This window comes from Lepus europaeus, chromosome 16 (genome assembly GCF_033115175.1).
Source record: "Lepus europaeus isolate LE1 chromosome 16, mLepTim1.pri, whole genome shotgun sequence".
In the NCBI taxonomy this organism is placed as follows: Eukaryota; Metazoa; Chordata; class Mammalia; order Lagomorpha; family Leporidae; genus Lepus; species Lepus europaeus.
The window spans coordinates 12974173-12990077 of record NC_084842.1 but is presented as its reverse complement, the minus strand read 5'-3'; the positions used below and the strand labels follow the sequence as shown (position 1 = coordinate 12990077).

General features: G+C 46.5%; 1 protein-coding gene across 4 annotated transcripts in view; it reads left to right on the top strand.

Moving 5' to 3' along the window:
* RBPMS (RNA binding protein, mRNA processing factor) overlaps window positions 1-15905 on the top strand; it is a 170340-nt gene that overhangs the window by 74324 nt on the left and 80111 nt on the right. For all 4 annotated transcript variants that reach the window (XR_009868193.1, XM_062213127.1, XM_062213126.1 and 1 more), the window contains exons 2-4: window positions 8186-8263; window positions 10636-10674; window positions 11923-11985. Coding sequence is in view for 3 of the 4 variants with exons in the window: in XM_062213127.1 (XP_062069111.1) it covers window positions 8186-8263; window positions 10636-10674; window positions 11923-11985 (180 nt within the window). In the remaining variant the exon portion in view is untranslated. The remainder of the gene's footprint in view (window positions 1-8185; window positions 8264-10635; window positions 10675-11922; window positions 11986-15905) is intronic.

The following is a 15905-nucleotide window of genomic DNA, read 5'->3' as shown; positions in this document are numbered from 1 at the left end:
GAGTGAGCGTCAGTAGGTGGTGCTGGGACGTGTCGGTCTTGTCCATGTTTACATGAAATGCCGAATATCCGGGTTCTGTACCATCTGATTGAAGCCGCTTCCAACTTCTTTGCATGCAGGGGTGATTGGCAAACTTGTGCTGAAGAAAAGCTGGATTCTTTGTTCCTCCTAACAGTTCCTTAGGGAGATGCTAAGATAAGAATCTCTCACTTCTCATCCCAGATTATTTACCTAAGAGAGTTTCCTCCATAAACTCTACAATTTATATGGCCACAAATACTTACTTTTTCCTAGTTTCCTAAGGAAAGTAATAAATGGGGCAATTCTCAACCTAACAAAATAAACGTAGTATGTAATACATGCTTAATATGGAAAGATGGAAAAATTCAGGTCACTTATTGTCCCGCCATTCAGCCATTCAGGACTAAGCCATGTAAATATGAACCTGCGTGTGTGTACCTTACAAAACATTTTTCCCCCTCTACAAATACATATGTATGTTGGTCGCTTTACAGACTTAAGCTGAACTTTATGTCCTTTTCCCCCGTAAGCAATCGTTTTTATTGGCTATAAAGCAATCTTTTGTTGATAATCCCTAAATTTCTAGTGGTGGTGGTGCTGGCAAATTGTTTGCCTTTGAAGTTTGTGAAGCCTTTTGCTCCGGAGCAATATTATAAGCAGCAGTTGGTTTCCTAGGTTAAAATCTCAAATCCTTGTTGGTATCTGTTAGTGATACTGCTAAGCTGCACTGCCAGACAAATGGTGCCCTAATGTTTAAAACACAGTGCCTGCTGATCGTATTGTTTTTATGGAAGTCTGTCATCCAGGTAGCACCTGGCACGGTGTCAGGGTTATTACAATAATTCAACAGAATCTGGGTGAATTGGGTGATGGGAGTCACTCCATGCCCAGGTTGTTCTGCCTGGAACAGTCAAGTTGAAAAGGTGGTGTGAACTTTCTGGATTATGGGAGGAGAGTTACAGGTGAGCACACTGGAGAGCAAGATTCCTCATGGTTTATGTGTTTGTCAGTTATTCAACTGTAGCAATCTTGCTACAGGCACTTTCCCAGAGTCTTGCTTATATATGAGAAAGATGAGGGGAGAGAGAAGGTAAAAGATACAGAAAACTTGAACAACAGACTTGACATAATTGCACCTATAGATAGCGGACACAGAGGTCTTCCATCCACTCGTTCACTCCCCAAATGGCCGCAATGGCCAGAGCTGGGCTGTTCCAAAGCCAGGAGCTTCTTCTGGATCTCCCATGCAGGTAGGGACCCAAGCACTTGGGCCACCGCTTTCGCAGGCCACCAACATGGAGCTGGATAGGAAATGGAGTTACCGGGACTTGAACTGGTGCCCATATGGGATGCCAGCACCATAGGTGGAGGCTTACCCTACTACTGCTCCACAGCACGGGCCCCAGGGCAGTTGATTTTAAAGTTAAGCTTACACCTATCATATGTAGCCATTTCACTTCCAGGTATTTAGCCAAGAGGAATGTAAGTTTAAACCTATAAAAGACTCGTACATGAATGTTTATTGCCATTTTGTTCATAAAAGCCAAAAATAGGGGCCAGTGCTTTGGTGCAGTGGGTTAACGCCCTGGCCTGAAGCGCTGGCATCCCATATGGGCACCGGTTCTAGTCCCAGCTGCTCCTCTTCCAATCCAGCTCTCTGCTGTGGCCTGGGAAAGCAGTGGAGGATGGCCCAAGTCTCCTGCCCCCACTTGGGAGACCTGGAAGAAGCTCCTGGCTTCTGGTTTCAGATCGGTGTAGCTCCAGCTCTTGCGGCCAGTTGGGGAGTGAACATCGGATGGAAGACCTCTCTCTCTCTCTCTCTCTCTCTCTCTCCCTCTCCCTCTCCCTCTCCCTCTCCCTCTCCCTCTCCCTCTCCCCTCTCTGTGTAACTCTTTCAAACAGATAAATAAATATATATATATTTTTTTTGACAGGCAGAGTTAGACAGAGAAAGGTCTTCCTTCCGTTGGTTCACCTCCCAAATGGCCGCCACGGCCGGCCAGCACTGCACCGATCCGAAGCCAGGAGCCAGGTGATTCCCCCTGGTCTCCCCTGCGGGTGCAGGGTGCAAGCACTTGGGCCATCCTCTACTGCACTCCCGGGCCACAGCAGAGAGCTGGACTGGAAGAGGAACAACTGGGACAGAACCGGCACCGCAACTGGGACTAGAACCCTGGGTACCGGTGCTACAGGCGGAGGATTAGCCTAGTGAGCCACGGCACCGGCCAGATAAATAAATATTTTTAAAACCAAAAATAAGAATATCCTACATGTCTGTGAACAGGTATGGGAAATATCCTCACCTGTCCACTCGAGATGGACTTGGAGTCAAGAAGTGCCATGGAAGTGAGACTTTATTATCCTCTTGCAAGATCAGGCCAGGCGTGTGATGAGCAGGCACACCCGAACAGCTACAGCAAGCAGTTTATAGCCCAGCTCCCAGGTCCCGCCCCTGGTTCCGCACTGGCTGAGTGCTGTGGGGTGTGCGATCTTCCTGGACTAGTCAGCTGAGTTAGTTACGCTCCTCCTTACTTCTGTCTCTTCTCTAATTTCCTCTTGTGAGCTGGCTACTCTGTAGCATCCTGTTTGTCTGCATCTGCAAGTCAACTGACAGTAATTTTCCATTTTCTTACAAATCCCTCCTCTTTTTATTTTTACACTTTTTGGTCCCATTTTCACTCTTTGTCCTCAAGTCATTTCTCATGATTTGGTTCAGGATTTCGACTACATTTACGAGAGGTGAGGATTGAAGCTACCATACTCTTCCATTTCCCAAAGTACTCTTCTAGCCAACTGTAAAAGGGGCATCAATTCTAGAATATTCTGCCAATTCCATTCGCCCTTTTAATGCCTTTGTGACGGTCACATTTGGAATGCAGCCTTTTCCTCCTCATAGCCTTCCTCTGAGGCAAGCTGAATATATTGGGTATTCAGGCATCCTTTTCCAACAGCCCATCCCACTCCCATACCTAGCCAGCTTCCATGGCCCCTGTCAGGGTAGGGGGAGCTCAGAGGGAGGCGCTGTGTTTCTTTCTAGTCACCTTTAAGGGTCCTTCCTCTTTGTCCCAGAGGTCCTTTCCAGCCCCAAGTCCACCCTTTTCCCACGGTTGGCATAGCTGTCCCAGTAGTCAGGAGCACTTGGCTTGGGCGTTCCCAGCGTGGTTGGAGCTTGTCTTCCTTCCGGGTCTTAATCAGCACCAACTCGCCAGGTGTGAAGTGGCTAACCGGGAACCTGAGGGGCACACTGGGAGAGGAGTCCTTGTAATCTTTGAATGACAAAGTAGAGGATCTGGTCAGTCCATGATTCCTCCGATCTGGTCTTTGATTTCCATGCAGGGAGGTCTATGTAAGTTATGAGCCCATGTAATGACTCACAGGGGGACAGTCCCCATCTCCCTTCCTGAGCCATCCTAATCCTAAAGCGTGCTATGGGGAGGCATTTGGTCCCGAGTAGTTCAGTTTCCAAGGTTAGTTTAGCAGTCTATCTTTTACTCTGAAATGGCCTTAACCCAAGAGGTCTTCCTCCTGCAGCTGGTTTTTATATATGAGGATAAATACAATGGTCTTCCTCTGACATGTTACACAGCATCCACACACTTGTCAGCAGCGGCATTGATTCCCACACACCCAGTCTGTAAGTGTTGCGTCACACCTGACATGGATGTTAATTCCCTCATCATGGGCTTACTTACTTCTCTCCCATCGGGGATCGCCCATTTTCCATCTGCAGTTTGAGTGGTCTTTATTCTGCGTAGTTCCCGGCCCTCCTCTTTAGTAAACCAGGGCCTTCATGTTGCTCTTCGTGTGAGATTAGATTGTATAATTTAATCCCTTCTAAGGAGACTTGCTTAGCAGCAGCAGCAGCAAGTCTTTCCTGTAACTTCCATACAATTTCCCCTTTGGTGACCAGTTTCATGGACATAGCCAATTCTGTTTAAAGTGAGAGGCTTTCTAGAAGCTGTTTTACTAATTCTCCGTGTGCCAGTTCCTTTCTCCGCTGTCACTCGGGACGACCCATCCACGAACAGTCTCCTCCGGCCGTGTGGTGGGGCCTCGCTGAGATCCGGCCTGACCTTGTCTGGTGTTCTGTCCTGTGACTCGTCAACCCAAAAGCTTCCTGAGCTCCATTTTTGTTTTTGGCCTAGGCAGACTCACTGCACCTCGTACTTCTTCCCTTAATAGTTCTCCTGAATTGATTTCTCATCCCACCCACCAGTGTTTGGTAATTTCTTTATTATATCAGGCCAGCTCTTAATTACAAAATTAACTTTTATTTATTTTTTTTAAAAGATTTATTTATTATTTATTTGAAAGTCAGAGTTACACAGAGAGAGGAGAGGCAGAGACAGAGGTCTTCCATCCGTGGTTCACTCCCCAATTGGCCACAATGGCCGGAGCTGCGCCGATCTGAAGCCAGGAGCCAGGAGCCAGGAGCTTCTTCCACGTCTCCCACACGGGTGCAGGGGCCCAAGGGCTAGGGCCACCTTCTACTGCTTCCCAGACCATAGCAGAGAGCTGGGTGGGAAGTGGAGCAGCTGGGACTAGAACCGGTGCCCATATGGGATGCTGGCGCTTCAGGCCAGGGCGTTAACCCGCTGTGCCACAGCACCAGCCCCACAAAATTAACTTTTAACAAGTTTTGTCCCACTGGGTCCTCTGGCTCCAGCCCAGGGTATTTCCTCATTTGATCTCTCAAGTCCCTGGAGAACAGCACGGGGAGTTTCCTCCCGCTTTATCCTGTTGAATTTCAAATGCCTTAGAGACATTTTGTGACCTGGGAGCAGACGCTTGGATGCTTTCATTATTAGCCCCCTGAAATCTTGCATTTGTGCTCAGTCTCTGGGATCATGATTGTTCCACTCAGGACCAGCCTTTGGGAAGTTTTGTTCCGGCCCATCTTGATTCTTTTCTCCATAATCCCCAGATGTTAAACTTCCCCTGACTGTCCTCTGGCACCCCTTGCTTTTCTTGTCCTTCACCCTGAGGGACATAGGGAGGGGTCCCCAGGCTTTACACTGGGACCCTCCTCCTCCCTTTTGAGGGAGAACATGGGAGTCAACTGCTTCATCCACCGTGGAGCGGGATCTATTTCTTCTTGCAAGGATGGGGTTTTATCGTTCACGTAAAAAATTAGAGCTTGCCACATCCAGTCCTCATCTGAGCAAAACTTGGGCCAGAGGACCAAGGCTTCAGCAATTGGGTCTTTAGGCCAAATAAAACAGCAGTACTTCATCATTTTTTGCTTCTCTTTGTCTGAGGGACGTCCCCCTCACCCCCGGACCCCAGCATTCTCCCCAGTGGACTGCCTGGGAGAATGTCAGGAGGAGCCCCCACTTGCCTAGTCCTAGAATCCTTCCGGTTCGTGAGTGGTCCCTGTGTGTCAGTTTCCCTGTGTGCTCAGTCTCCCGTAACCGAGAGCTCTCGCACACCACCCCGAGTTTTCCTGTGAGCCCAGCCGCCGCAGTGGAGGTTTCTTGTACACTGCAGGACCCGCTTTGTCCGTCTCTGTCCTTTCCCTTGTGAGAGAACAAACCATAGACCAGGACTCCACACTCACTCATATGTAGGATACTTTCTCAGTTATACACACTCAACCTAAGAAAATACCCAACCAGAAAGGCAGTACGTTTAAGGTGAAGTTTTCCCACCTTGGTTCCTATACGAAGTTGCTTGGTTCCTGCAGTGCCTGCTTTTTCTTTCCTGGGTCACCTTTGCTGTCCCCTAAATAAAAGCCTTGAGCTCCTCTGTGACTTCAGGGAGATGGGCCACGCAGACAGAGCAGACCGCTGAAGTCAGGTGGGACCTGTCTCCTGCTCTGCTGGGGTTCTGAGATCCCAGACAAACCCCCACGTTTTTGGGAAATAGCCTTCCCTGTCCACTCAAGAAATGGACTTGGACTTGCAAGATCAGGTTTCTGATGAGTGGGTACAACTGGAGCAATTTATATCCTAGCACATAGCTCCCCCAGTTCCTCACTGAGTACTATGGGTTGTGCAGTCTTCCCAGACAGTGCCCTGAGCTGGCTACTCTGTAGCATCTTGTTTCCCTAGTCAGTTTTGCTACATCTTCAAATTAGCTGAGGGTGGTTTTCCGTGCTGTGTTATGGACCACCGGATATTTTCTGACAGCAGGTGAATGGGTAAGCTTGTATATCCATACACAGAGTATTAGTCAGCAATAAAAAGAAATAGACTGTTGCTCTATTCAGTGACACTGAGGAAGGACTAAGGGGATACGAGGAAGGTTTGGAGGTGATGACTTGATTGTGATCGGTTCCAGAGGTTATAGATGTGTCAAGACTTAAATTGCATGCATTTAAGATGTACACTTCATGGTCTGTCAATTATACCTCAAGGCTATTTAAAATAGGAGAGTATCCCCCAAAAATTCATGGAAAATGGAAATAAAGGATAAGTTTATTTTGATGCAACAAAAGGCTGAGCTTGGGGGAGAATGTTACGGTGCAGCATAGTGGGCCACTGCTTGGCGTGCCGTGCTAGTGATGATGGCCCAAGGGCTCGGACTCCCGCTGCTCCTCCGGGAGACCTGGGTGGAGTTCCGGCCTCCTGGCTTCTGCCTGGCCCAGTGTCGGCTGTTGGTGTGCATTTGGAAGGAGAGTTCTCTGTGTCTGTCTCTCTCACTGTACCTTTCAAGTAGGTTAAAGTAACAACTACATAAATACTATGGTAGAAATCAATACTCGGAGTAACTCTAGCTTTAAAACAAGATGGAATTCCGTGCATGTGCTGGATTTTCAAAAAGTTCATGGAAAATGCATGTTATAAAATAACTGTGCATGAATTTCAAGCCCATTTAAAAATCCAAGGGCCCTCCATGTGGAACGTGGACTTCTGAACTGGTAGGCCTAGTGCCTGCCTCTGCACAAACCTTTTGAGATACTTTCATGTAAATAAATAGTAAACCATTCAGAATTCCAGGGCTGTTGTTAATTAACACCTACATGCAAATGACATGGTGTTTGACCAGAGATTAATAAAAGGGCCTTGCTTGCTGATTTGTGCTTCTTTACAGCCAAAATCAATAGGAGATGTTGAGAATTAAAAAAAAAAAATTCTCCCTATTTCTCACTGAGGAAAAATTATATTTATACATGGTTAATCATTGAGATGTCTTTTAAGAGTTAATATGCTTTCTAATGAGGAACTCAGCCTGAATTGAGAAGAAGAGGAATGGAAAATGTGGTGATATTGATTCAGTGGCTAATCCTTGCCCACGGAATCAACATCAGGTCCCTGGTTTTTGCCCTGTAAGCTTCTAGCTGGGCTTTGGCTCACCTTGTGCGCAGAATGCACCGTGCTGTGCCTGCTTCCCTGCCTACCCTACCCCACCTCATCACCTTTGTTCCCTGTCTGGGTAAAATGCCTTTAAGTTCCCATGCAGATAGCAAGGTGTACTCTCTGATTGTCTCGGCCGGAAGTGTGTCGCACACATTCTGTAGCTGACTCAACACTAAGCAGGTAGTCTGTGCCCTGTGCCTTGCACTGTATCAATTTACATGCATTTCTGGAGTGACTTTAGTCAGTGGCACCTAGCAGGCACCTTGCATGTAGTAATCGTGCATGCGTGTGTGTGTGTGGGCGTGTGTGTGTTGGTTGTGCCACAGAAGAGTGCAGTGGGAGTTAGTTTTGTAAGTAGAAAGTTACAGCAAGTAGAATGTTGCGCATTTTGGCTATTGCTTAGATATGTTTGACTTTACTTTCACTTTCGTTGGGATTGTGATTCATGCTCAATGAGGAAAGGAGTGATAAGGCAAACAGCAGAGAACAATTGTTCTGATTTTATTTTTGGAGTACATTATGTGGCTGCATGGTCAGGGCAGCGGTTTGGGAAGACTCACTGTCCTCATGACATTTTTTCCTAAGCTAATATTTAGATTATGTGGAACCTTCCCTCCCCCTAGGTTTCCAGAACTGGGCAGTGGCCAGGTCGAGGAGGGGAAATGAGTTTGTAAATTGCAGTCAGCCGGGCATAATTCTCTCCAAATAATCTACATGAAAATACTTGAGAATTAGCTCAGTGGCATCTTAACACGACCAGTATTGCATGTGTCAAGGAAAGAGCGTGACTTTGGCAGGAGTTGCGGGTGAAAGCCATCCCCTGAATTGCCCTTGGCCTTGCTCACTTGTTAAATTTATTTTTCCAGGTCCGAACCCTATTTGTCAGCGGTCTCCCTCTGGATATCAAACCTCGAGAACTCTATCTGCTTTTCAGACCGTTCAAGGTACCTTTGCTATGTTTAAAAAAAAGTCAAGCAAAAAGACCAGGTGTTAATACTTCGTTGAGGCTTTGCAGGGGAAGGAAATGGAATGTTGGAGGAAGCACTTTGCAGGATGATGTTTTTAAAAGGCTGGCCATACGTAGTCCTCTGTACCCTGGGTTAACCTGACCACTGTTGTTTTTGTCAGGACAAGAGTGTCTAAGTTTCAAAGTAAGATAAAATCTCAAAGGGGTAGCTGCATACAGTTGAGGGGAATGTGTTCTGCTGTCTGATAAAGTCTTCAAGGCAATTGGCTGTCCTTTTTGACTGTGGAAATAAAATCACTGTAGAGATATTAGATGTTACTGGCATTCAACTGTGACAAGAAATTGGGCAAAAGTACGGCAGGGGAGAAGGAGAGAGGGCTTCCATGGGGAAACCTTGAGGCACAGGAGAAAGCTGGAACTGCTCGGGATGTAGCCTAGGCAGCAGTCTCATTCATGACTTGGGGACCTGTGTCGGGATCTCTGGGTTGCTCAGAGTGGGTATGTCAGCAGTGGTGCTTGACATCAGCCACCTTTATGAGTAGGTGATGGGCAGCCTTGATCTCTGGCTTGTGAGCCATCTTGATTGAAGCAGGACCCCAGTGAGCGAGGCGGGATGGGTGCAGTCTCAGGAGAGACTGGGATGTGACAGGTGCAGGCGCTTGTGTTGGAAAGGAGGCAGCGCCTCGCCACTCGCACACATAGGACGTCTAACTCTGTGCCAAGAAAGAGCTGCAGCTCTGTTCTCATGGCCATCCCCTCAGTGCAACGAAACTGGTGACTTCACAGCAGGAAGCAGAAGGAATAAACACGCAGAGGAAGTGGGAGAGGCAGCGTGTTGTGGAGAAAGTGCCAACTTTGAGAATTTCCTGTCTTCTGCAGGGTTGCAGTGTTACAAAAGGGACAGCTTTCTGTGTAGGATGAGGACAGCTCATTGTAAAAATAATTGCTAATCTCAACTGACAAAATACTGTTAACACTGTTATGCGGAGAAAGGGTAAGAGATGGAGCTAACAAGCCCCTTACGGATTCTCTCATGTATCATCATAGTCCTTGGAAGTGGGTTCGCGCCCCCCCCTTTTTTAAATAAGGAATTGAAAAGTTGGAGCAGTTGAATAAATCACACTCCATGCTTACACGCATCGTTCATGATGGGGCTCGAACTCAAGCCCAGGCAATCTGACCGCACCTTCACAGTCTGAACTGTTCCGCCAGACACTGCTAAGGCTGTCTGTTCCTTTGGAAAGCCAGCTGGTGTTTGGCTGGAGTGAAGTATCCCTTTGTCCTGTGCCTCTGAGGCCTTCGGGGTATTTAGAACCTCAGGTCTTTGCAAGAGAGAGCACCTTGAGCAAGGGAAGAGGCAAGGCTGTGAATCACGCCTCTCTGGCCGGGACAGCTCAAGGCCTCAGAGGCAAAATGTTTCTAGTAGCTAATTGGTGACATGGTTCTCTGCTCAGGAGATGTGAGGATGAATCAGTGCCAACATCCTGCCCAGAAACCTCAGTGGTAAAGTCAGGACCCTGGTACATTCCTAGCAACCTTCTTTTAATTAAAGTCCCTGCGGCCTGACCCCAGCCTGCAAATCTCTCCCTGGGCTGTGCTGTTTTCCCCTCCTGGGTCATCCATCAGTGCCAGCCAGCAGGCTTTGCTCAAGTTCCGAAACACGTGTGTGTTACCCTTACCCTGAGGATCCAGTAGGGATGAGGCGAGAAACAAGAGAATGAAGGGGCACTGAGTGTTCCCAGCTTTCTTGAGGAGGGGCTGGAGTTGAAAAACCCAACAGGAAAGTTTCCCAGGTCCCCATCAGAACGCCACCGTGAAAGCTGGCGGCTTCAGTGTGTGTACAAAAGAACTCCACGTGGTGCTGTGATCACCGCCTGTGTAACCTTTGCTGGCGGCTGGAATGAAACGACTTGGTGTGTGCCTGTTTCATTGTATAGCCCGAGTCAAGCATGCTCTGACCTTGCTATCTTATTAAATTTATCCTCTTCCCTCTCCCAGTTCTATGAGGTCCCCATTATTATCTAGACCAAGAAAAAACAAAGACCTGCTGTAGACAAACACACCCTTGTTCCTACCGTTGCATAATTTTATGAAAGAATGCAAGGAAGAGAGACGGATACATTTCCGGGCTTGCTGTCTTCCAGGCCCTAGTGTGCAAACAGGGACCCGCGTGTGCTGCGGGAGTGGGAGTTGCCTGCCTAGTTAACTTTGGAAGCCTGTGTGAGAATATCTTGGTAGTTTATAGTTATAAAGGTCTTATTTTTAGTTGCGCAAAATAGTATTACAATTGTTCTCCCCCTCGCCCCTGTACTCCTTTTTGGTCTAAACTTGGTTTTTCTTTCTTTTCAGGGCTATGAGGGTTCTCTTATAAAGCTCACATCTAAACAGGTAAGAATTTTGAACTTTCTTATAAACACATTTCAACTTTCTTTAGCAATGTCACTGGGGCTGGGCATTCTTTTATTTTTAAATTCTAATTAATGCTTGATTTTTTTTTTTTTGGTTGTTGCTTTAAAAATTAAGGATAACACCTATTAGGAATTCACACAGGAAAATGATTCTTAATTTCATAATCACCAGCTAGGATAACTGAGGCTGTGCCAGAAGAAGGCAGATTGATTTCTAGTTTCAAACAAAATGGTGAATTATTAGCCAAATTCACTTGTATGCCCAGATGTTTTCCTGTTTCGGTGTATGATGTTAAATAGGTGAGCTTTATCATCAATAGGAGCATTAGCTGGTGAACAATCATGCTGGCTGTCAACCCCTAATAACCACAGGCGGAGCCCCAGGTCTAGACCAGAGCAGAGGAGGCACCGAGACAGAGCTAGAAATCAGTGACCACGAAGCCACTGCAAGCTTCCTGGAGATGAGCACCATGCTCTTCTGTCTTCTCTTCTGTTCCCTTTTCCTTTCTTTCTTTCTCTGTTTTCTTTTTTGTTGTTTTGTCTTTGTCGCCATCTTTTTTTTCCTTGGCATACTCGAGTCACTTTTCAGGTACTCCGAGTCACTTTTCATGTCTCTGGTTCATCAAAAATCAGCTGAGTTGCAGGCAGCCTTCTACCCTGAAAGATAGGGAGTGCAAAGGGGTTCTGACCTCTGCTGGCCGGGAGCAGTGCGGTGTCCACGCCGCGGCACGGGGATTTTAAAGGCGCTCCTTGGGATGTGAGGTGGAAGCGGTCAGGTTGAGGTTTTAGTGGTGCAGGGAGAGGCCAGGGCTTTTATCATTGTGTCATTGTATTCCTTGCACTTACAGTGTACCAAAAGGTGACTGGGTTCTCTTTCCATTTTAAAAGATGAAGAAACTGAGGTACCGTGAAATTGATTTAGGAAAGTAGAACCTCTCCAACCCGAGTTTTCCTCTATTCCCTTGTTCACTGCTACTCACCTTCCAACCACTTGTAGATATTTTTTTTTTATGATTCTCTAAATCCCTGGCTGTGCCCTTGAAGAACCACCCTCACCATCCCTTTGATTCGTGTTAGAAATTTGGCGAAGCCACTGAGTCGTGATTCTTTGGGACTGGCTTTCTTATATCTGCCCATTGCCTGTGGTCATTTCTTTATCTGAGCTCTTGGCCCACAAACGTGGATGTCCCCTGATTTTTACTCTGCGTTTTCCTCCTTGTTTCCACAGCCTGTAGGTTTTGTCAGTTTTGACAGTCGCTCAGAAGCAGAAGCTGCAAAGAATGCTTTGAATGTAAGTATGTACTAATTATGTAATCAAAGGAGTTTCCTCATGAGGGTGATGGGAAGGCATGGAACCTTCTAGAACCTTCTGGACAGGCGGTTAAATGGAAGGAAGTGACTGCACAGGGAGGAGGGACTGAGCAGTTTTGTTAGACCTCTGAAGAGCTTTTTCCAAGACCCTTGCTGAGATATGTAAGTTACTGAATAGCACTTTGCTTTCTGCTGACTTCGATTGAAGCACTCAAAATATCTGACCGTGGGGGTGTTGATTCCACCCCATCACATCCCGTGGTGGTGTGCAAACCCTGCTGCTCTTGACCAGAGCAGAGGCTCGACATCAGAGGTGGCCTGGGCCATGATCCAATCCAGATCTTGGCTCTTCCTATTTCATGAAATTTCCCTTTTAGTTACGTGGCCTTTACAAAAAACAGAAACAACAGGTGGTAGTCTTTTTTGTGATTGATGAGACATTTGCATGTAAGGATTCCCCAGAGGATGTTCTGCACTGTGCTATAATAATTATAATCTGTAATTGAGTGGTGACACTTGTATAGTATTTGCTTTGCAGGCCTATCGCCTACCATTTGTTTAGAGGCTTTTGCTGGCCTTATTGTCGTAACCACTGCCCTTTGGTCTGTTGAAAAACAAAAACAAAAGGGAACTCAGCCGAGGGAGGTGGGGAAGCAGTCTGCGTGCAGATGCTGGGGAGTCTCGGTGACGTCAGGCTGTGGGCCTGTGTGTAAGTGTTCGCTAAAGCAGTACAGGGCAAATGGGAGGCTTCTAGAAGGCGAATGCCACTGGACTGAACGGAACTCAGTGCCATGGGATGGGTTTCTAGGGCTTGTTGCTGGCTTTATTTCGCTGTGGAGCTTGCAGGTTGCCCTGCCCGCTGCTCCGTGAACAGACCGTAGGAGCATGGCAGCTGGAAACCTGGTCTTCCAATGACTTTGGGCCCAACAGAGGCCTTTATGTGAGTCTGTTGGTGTGGCCTGATATGCCACTGTGGCACCCTCTTGAAAGGTTTTTAGACCATGAAACAAAAATGTATGTACTTTCAAAAAAAAAAAAAAATCCAGTTGAATTACTATTTCAGTTTTCATGTTAAACATCTAGGAATGTCTTAGGATGGCAGGATAAATGACCGATGCTCAGGCTAACCACCCACTCTGTTCCTCTCCCACAGAACGAAGTGTTCACTAGTTACTTATTGAGCCCCAGTAGCACATGGAAGCCCGGTGTGTAGCTGAATGTTTCGATGAACACTTATCTTAGGATTTTTGTATTACATGGAGAGAACCATAATTGTCTCGGTATAGCTTGAAAATGAAACCACAGTATCTGTTTACACAGGGTTTTAATGTTATTTTAGCTGGGTGGGCATCTTTCTCAATGCAGAAGTACGCTGGGGCCCTTCATGTTGTGTTAGGTGAAGTTCACTGTGCTCTTTCATTGATCTTACAAAGGAAATAGCAGCAGTTGGAGCTCATTGGTAGAACGGGCTCTCGGGGCCTTCCCTTCTGTCTGCTGTGAGTATGAAGATGTCCCTGACTCACTGCAGCACCGAAGGCTGTTATAATGACCTCTGTCGTCCCACGAGGCAATATTCCCCCACTCCTTAGGGTCAGGTGGTTTTGCCTTGGTTTTGTTTTGTTTTGGTTGTTGTTGTTTTAAATTTCCCCTTTCTTTTTCCAGGTCATTAAAGTAATATTTTTGAAGTACTTAAATGATATTACTCACTCACAAACTCTGTCCTTGCCTTGCTACACATAATACAGCAGGTGTAATTTTTCTCAATGCCCACGGAGTCTCTCCGTTGCAGACAGAGGTGTTGGAGCCATTTCGCCTCTGGGCAGCTGGCCCCGGGGTCCCTGTGTGTTCTGGTTCTGAGGTCTGCTTCTAGGTGGTTCTCTGCACCAGCAGCAGCATCGTTTCCCCCTGATCATCAGTCAAGGGGAAAACAGCTCTAACTCTGTTCTGTTCCACGCATCTATGAGGGAGAACTCTTATTTTCCCTGTGGGGTCAGTGAACCTGGGCTTTCTCCTGCTCGGGGCATGTGCTGAGCTTCTGGCCAATGTCTTGCTAGATAGTTTTAACTTTTTTCCACGTCTGGTATTAGAGACACTGTGTGCTTCAGGACCCTTCCTAGTGGGACAGTCACAGAAACAGGAGATGGAGGGTGCCTGCGGGTTCAGTCGCCAAGTGGAGATCTGGAGTTGGACCTAGGAGTCTGCTATGGGCGAGCCTGCTGCATCGCATTTGCCTGCCCTAGACAGCGTCTTGCCGCTTGTTTTGTCCGTCGAACATTCTTGCATTTTTCCCGACAACAGTAGAAGCCTGTTGAGTTCACATTGCCCAGCACAAATGGCCACAGTAAAGTCTGGTATATGACCAAGGAGCAAGGTTTGCTCACTCTGCAGAGCACCTCGGCCTTTTCAAGGTAATGAACTTGATCATGAAGCTTGCTTTTGTCTTCTCTGACCCAACATACTTGACCTTTTCATGGTCATTTTCTAACTGATGAGTTAAAGACATAGGATGCTCCTAGCCATTGCACCACCCCACCCCCGCCCCCACCCCATGTCAATTGTCCAGGCTTCTCTTAAAAGCTTTCTGTTGCATTCCTTTCGGGAGACTTCAGTGTTGTAATGTTTTGTTTTATTTCATTGTTGAGCAACTCACGTCTCAGCCCAGTAATCCCTCCTTCTAGGATAGTTCACGGTGTTATTAAAAACCACCTCTCCATGTTTGGCGCTGCTGTCCTTGTTAGTATTCCTCTGTCCTGGTTACAGGCTTGTTCAGTTATTAGTCTTAATAATTAAGTCTCTTCCCAAAATGACGGATTTTTAAATCCATTTTATTTTCTTCCATTTTTGGACCATACCTCAGGCAGTTTGATAATTTTATGGAAAAACATGCCCAGATTGAAGTATGTGATAACACTGAACTTTGTTTTCGGGGAGTTACTCCAGCCTTCTAAAGTAAATAGAGTATGTTTTACTTTTTATAGTGAAACTCCCAAATTAGGCTAAGAATAATCTGAACCCAGACTTTGCTTCAGGTTATCTGTGGTGCCATGCATCCATGTGATTAGGAACCGCCTCCATTCTTCAGCCTGACAGCAAAATATCTGACCTTTCTCTCACCCTTCGCACTTGCCTGTATTTGCGTTGCCAGTCCTGTAATTTCCATGCCGGCGGAAGGAGGAGCTGAAAATTATAAAGTTACCCTACACGTTTTCAATTTGCTTGATGCTTTTGGAAAGTGAATCAAATACAGCAATATTTGGAGTTAGCTGGCTTCGTAAAAGCAGAATATTTAACTTTTAAAAATTTAAAGTTTTACCACATTAAGGAGACAGGAAGCAGAGTGGGTACAGACCCTGTACCCACCAGGCTGTTCCCAGCAGCGGTGAGGACCCCAACATTGCCACGGTTGCCCAGAAGAAATTGTGTTTCAATGCGTGAGGAGGATCTATAGTTTGCACTCAGAACTGCAGTGCCTGGGCGTTGTTTGGAAAGTCCCTTAAAAGGCTGTATGCCATTCATTTGATAACCCTCCTCCCCGCATGTTAAATAATTGTTGTTGGGCTGGAGTTTATCTTAGACCCTACTGTAAGTTATCTCAACCAGAGAAGTGTGCTATAACCAAGCTGTTGTGTGTTACTACAGAGGGAGCAGGCCTTGCTTAGAGTCCTGCGAGCAGTGTGCTCTACCCTGCACTTACTCTCCATGATCTGTCATCTTTAGTTGCTAGCACACTCCCAAATTCAATGTTTTTTTAAAGTTTTATCGAGAGATATAATTCAGACACCATACAGGTCACTCATTTCAAGTGTGTTCAGTTCAGAAGTTTTTGGTTATATATATTGTTGATTTTTAAAATTGTGGTAAAATACACGTAAACATTTTGTGATTCTTAGCAGCTTTGCC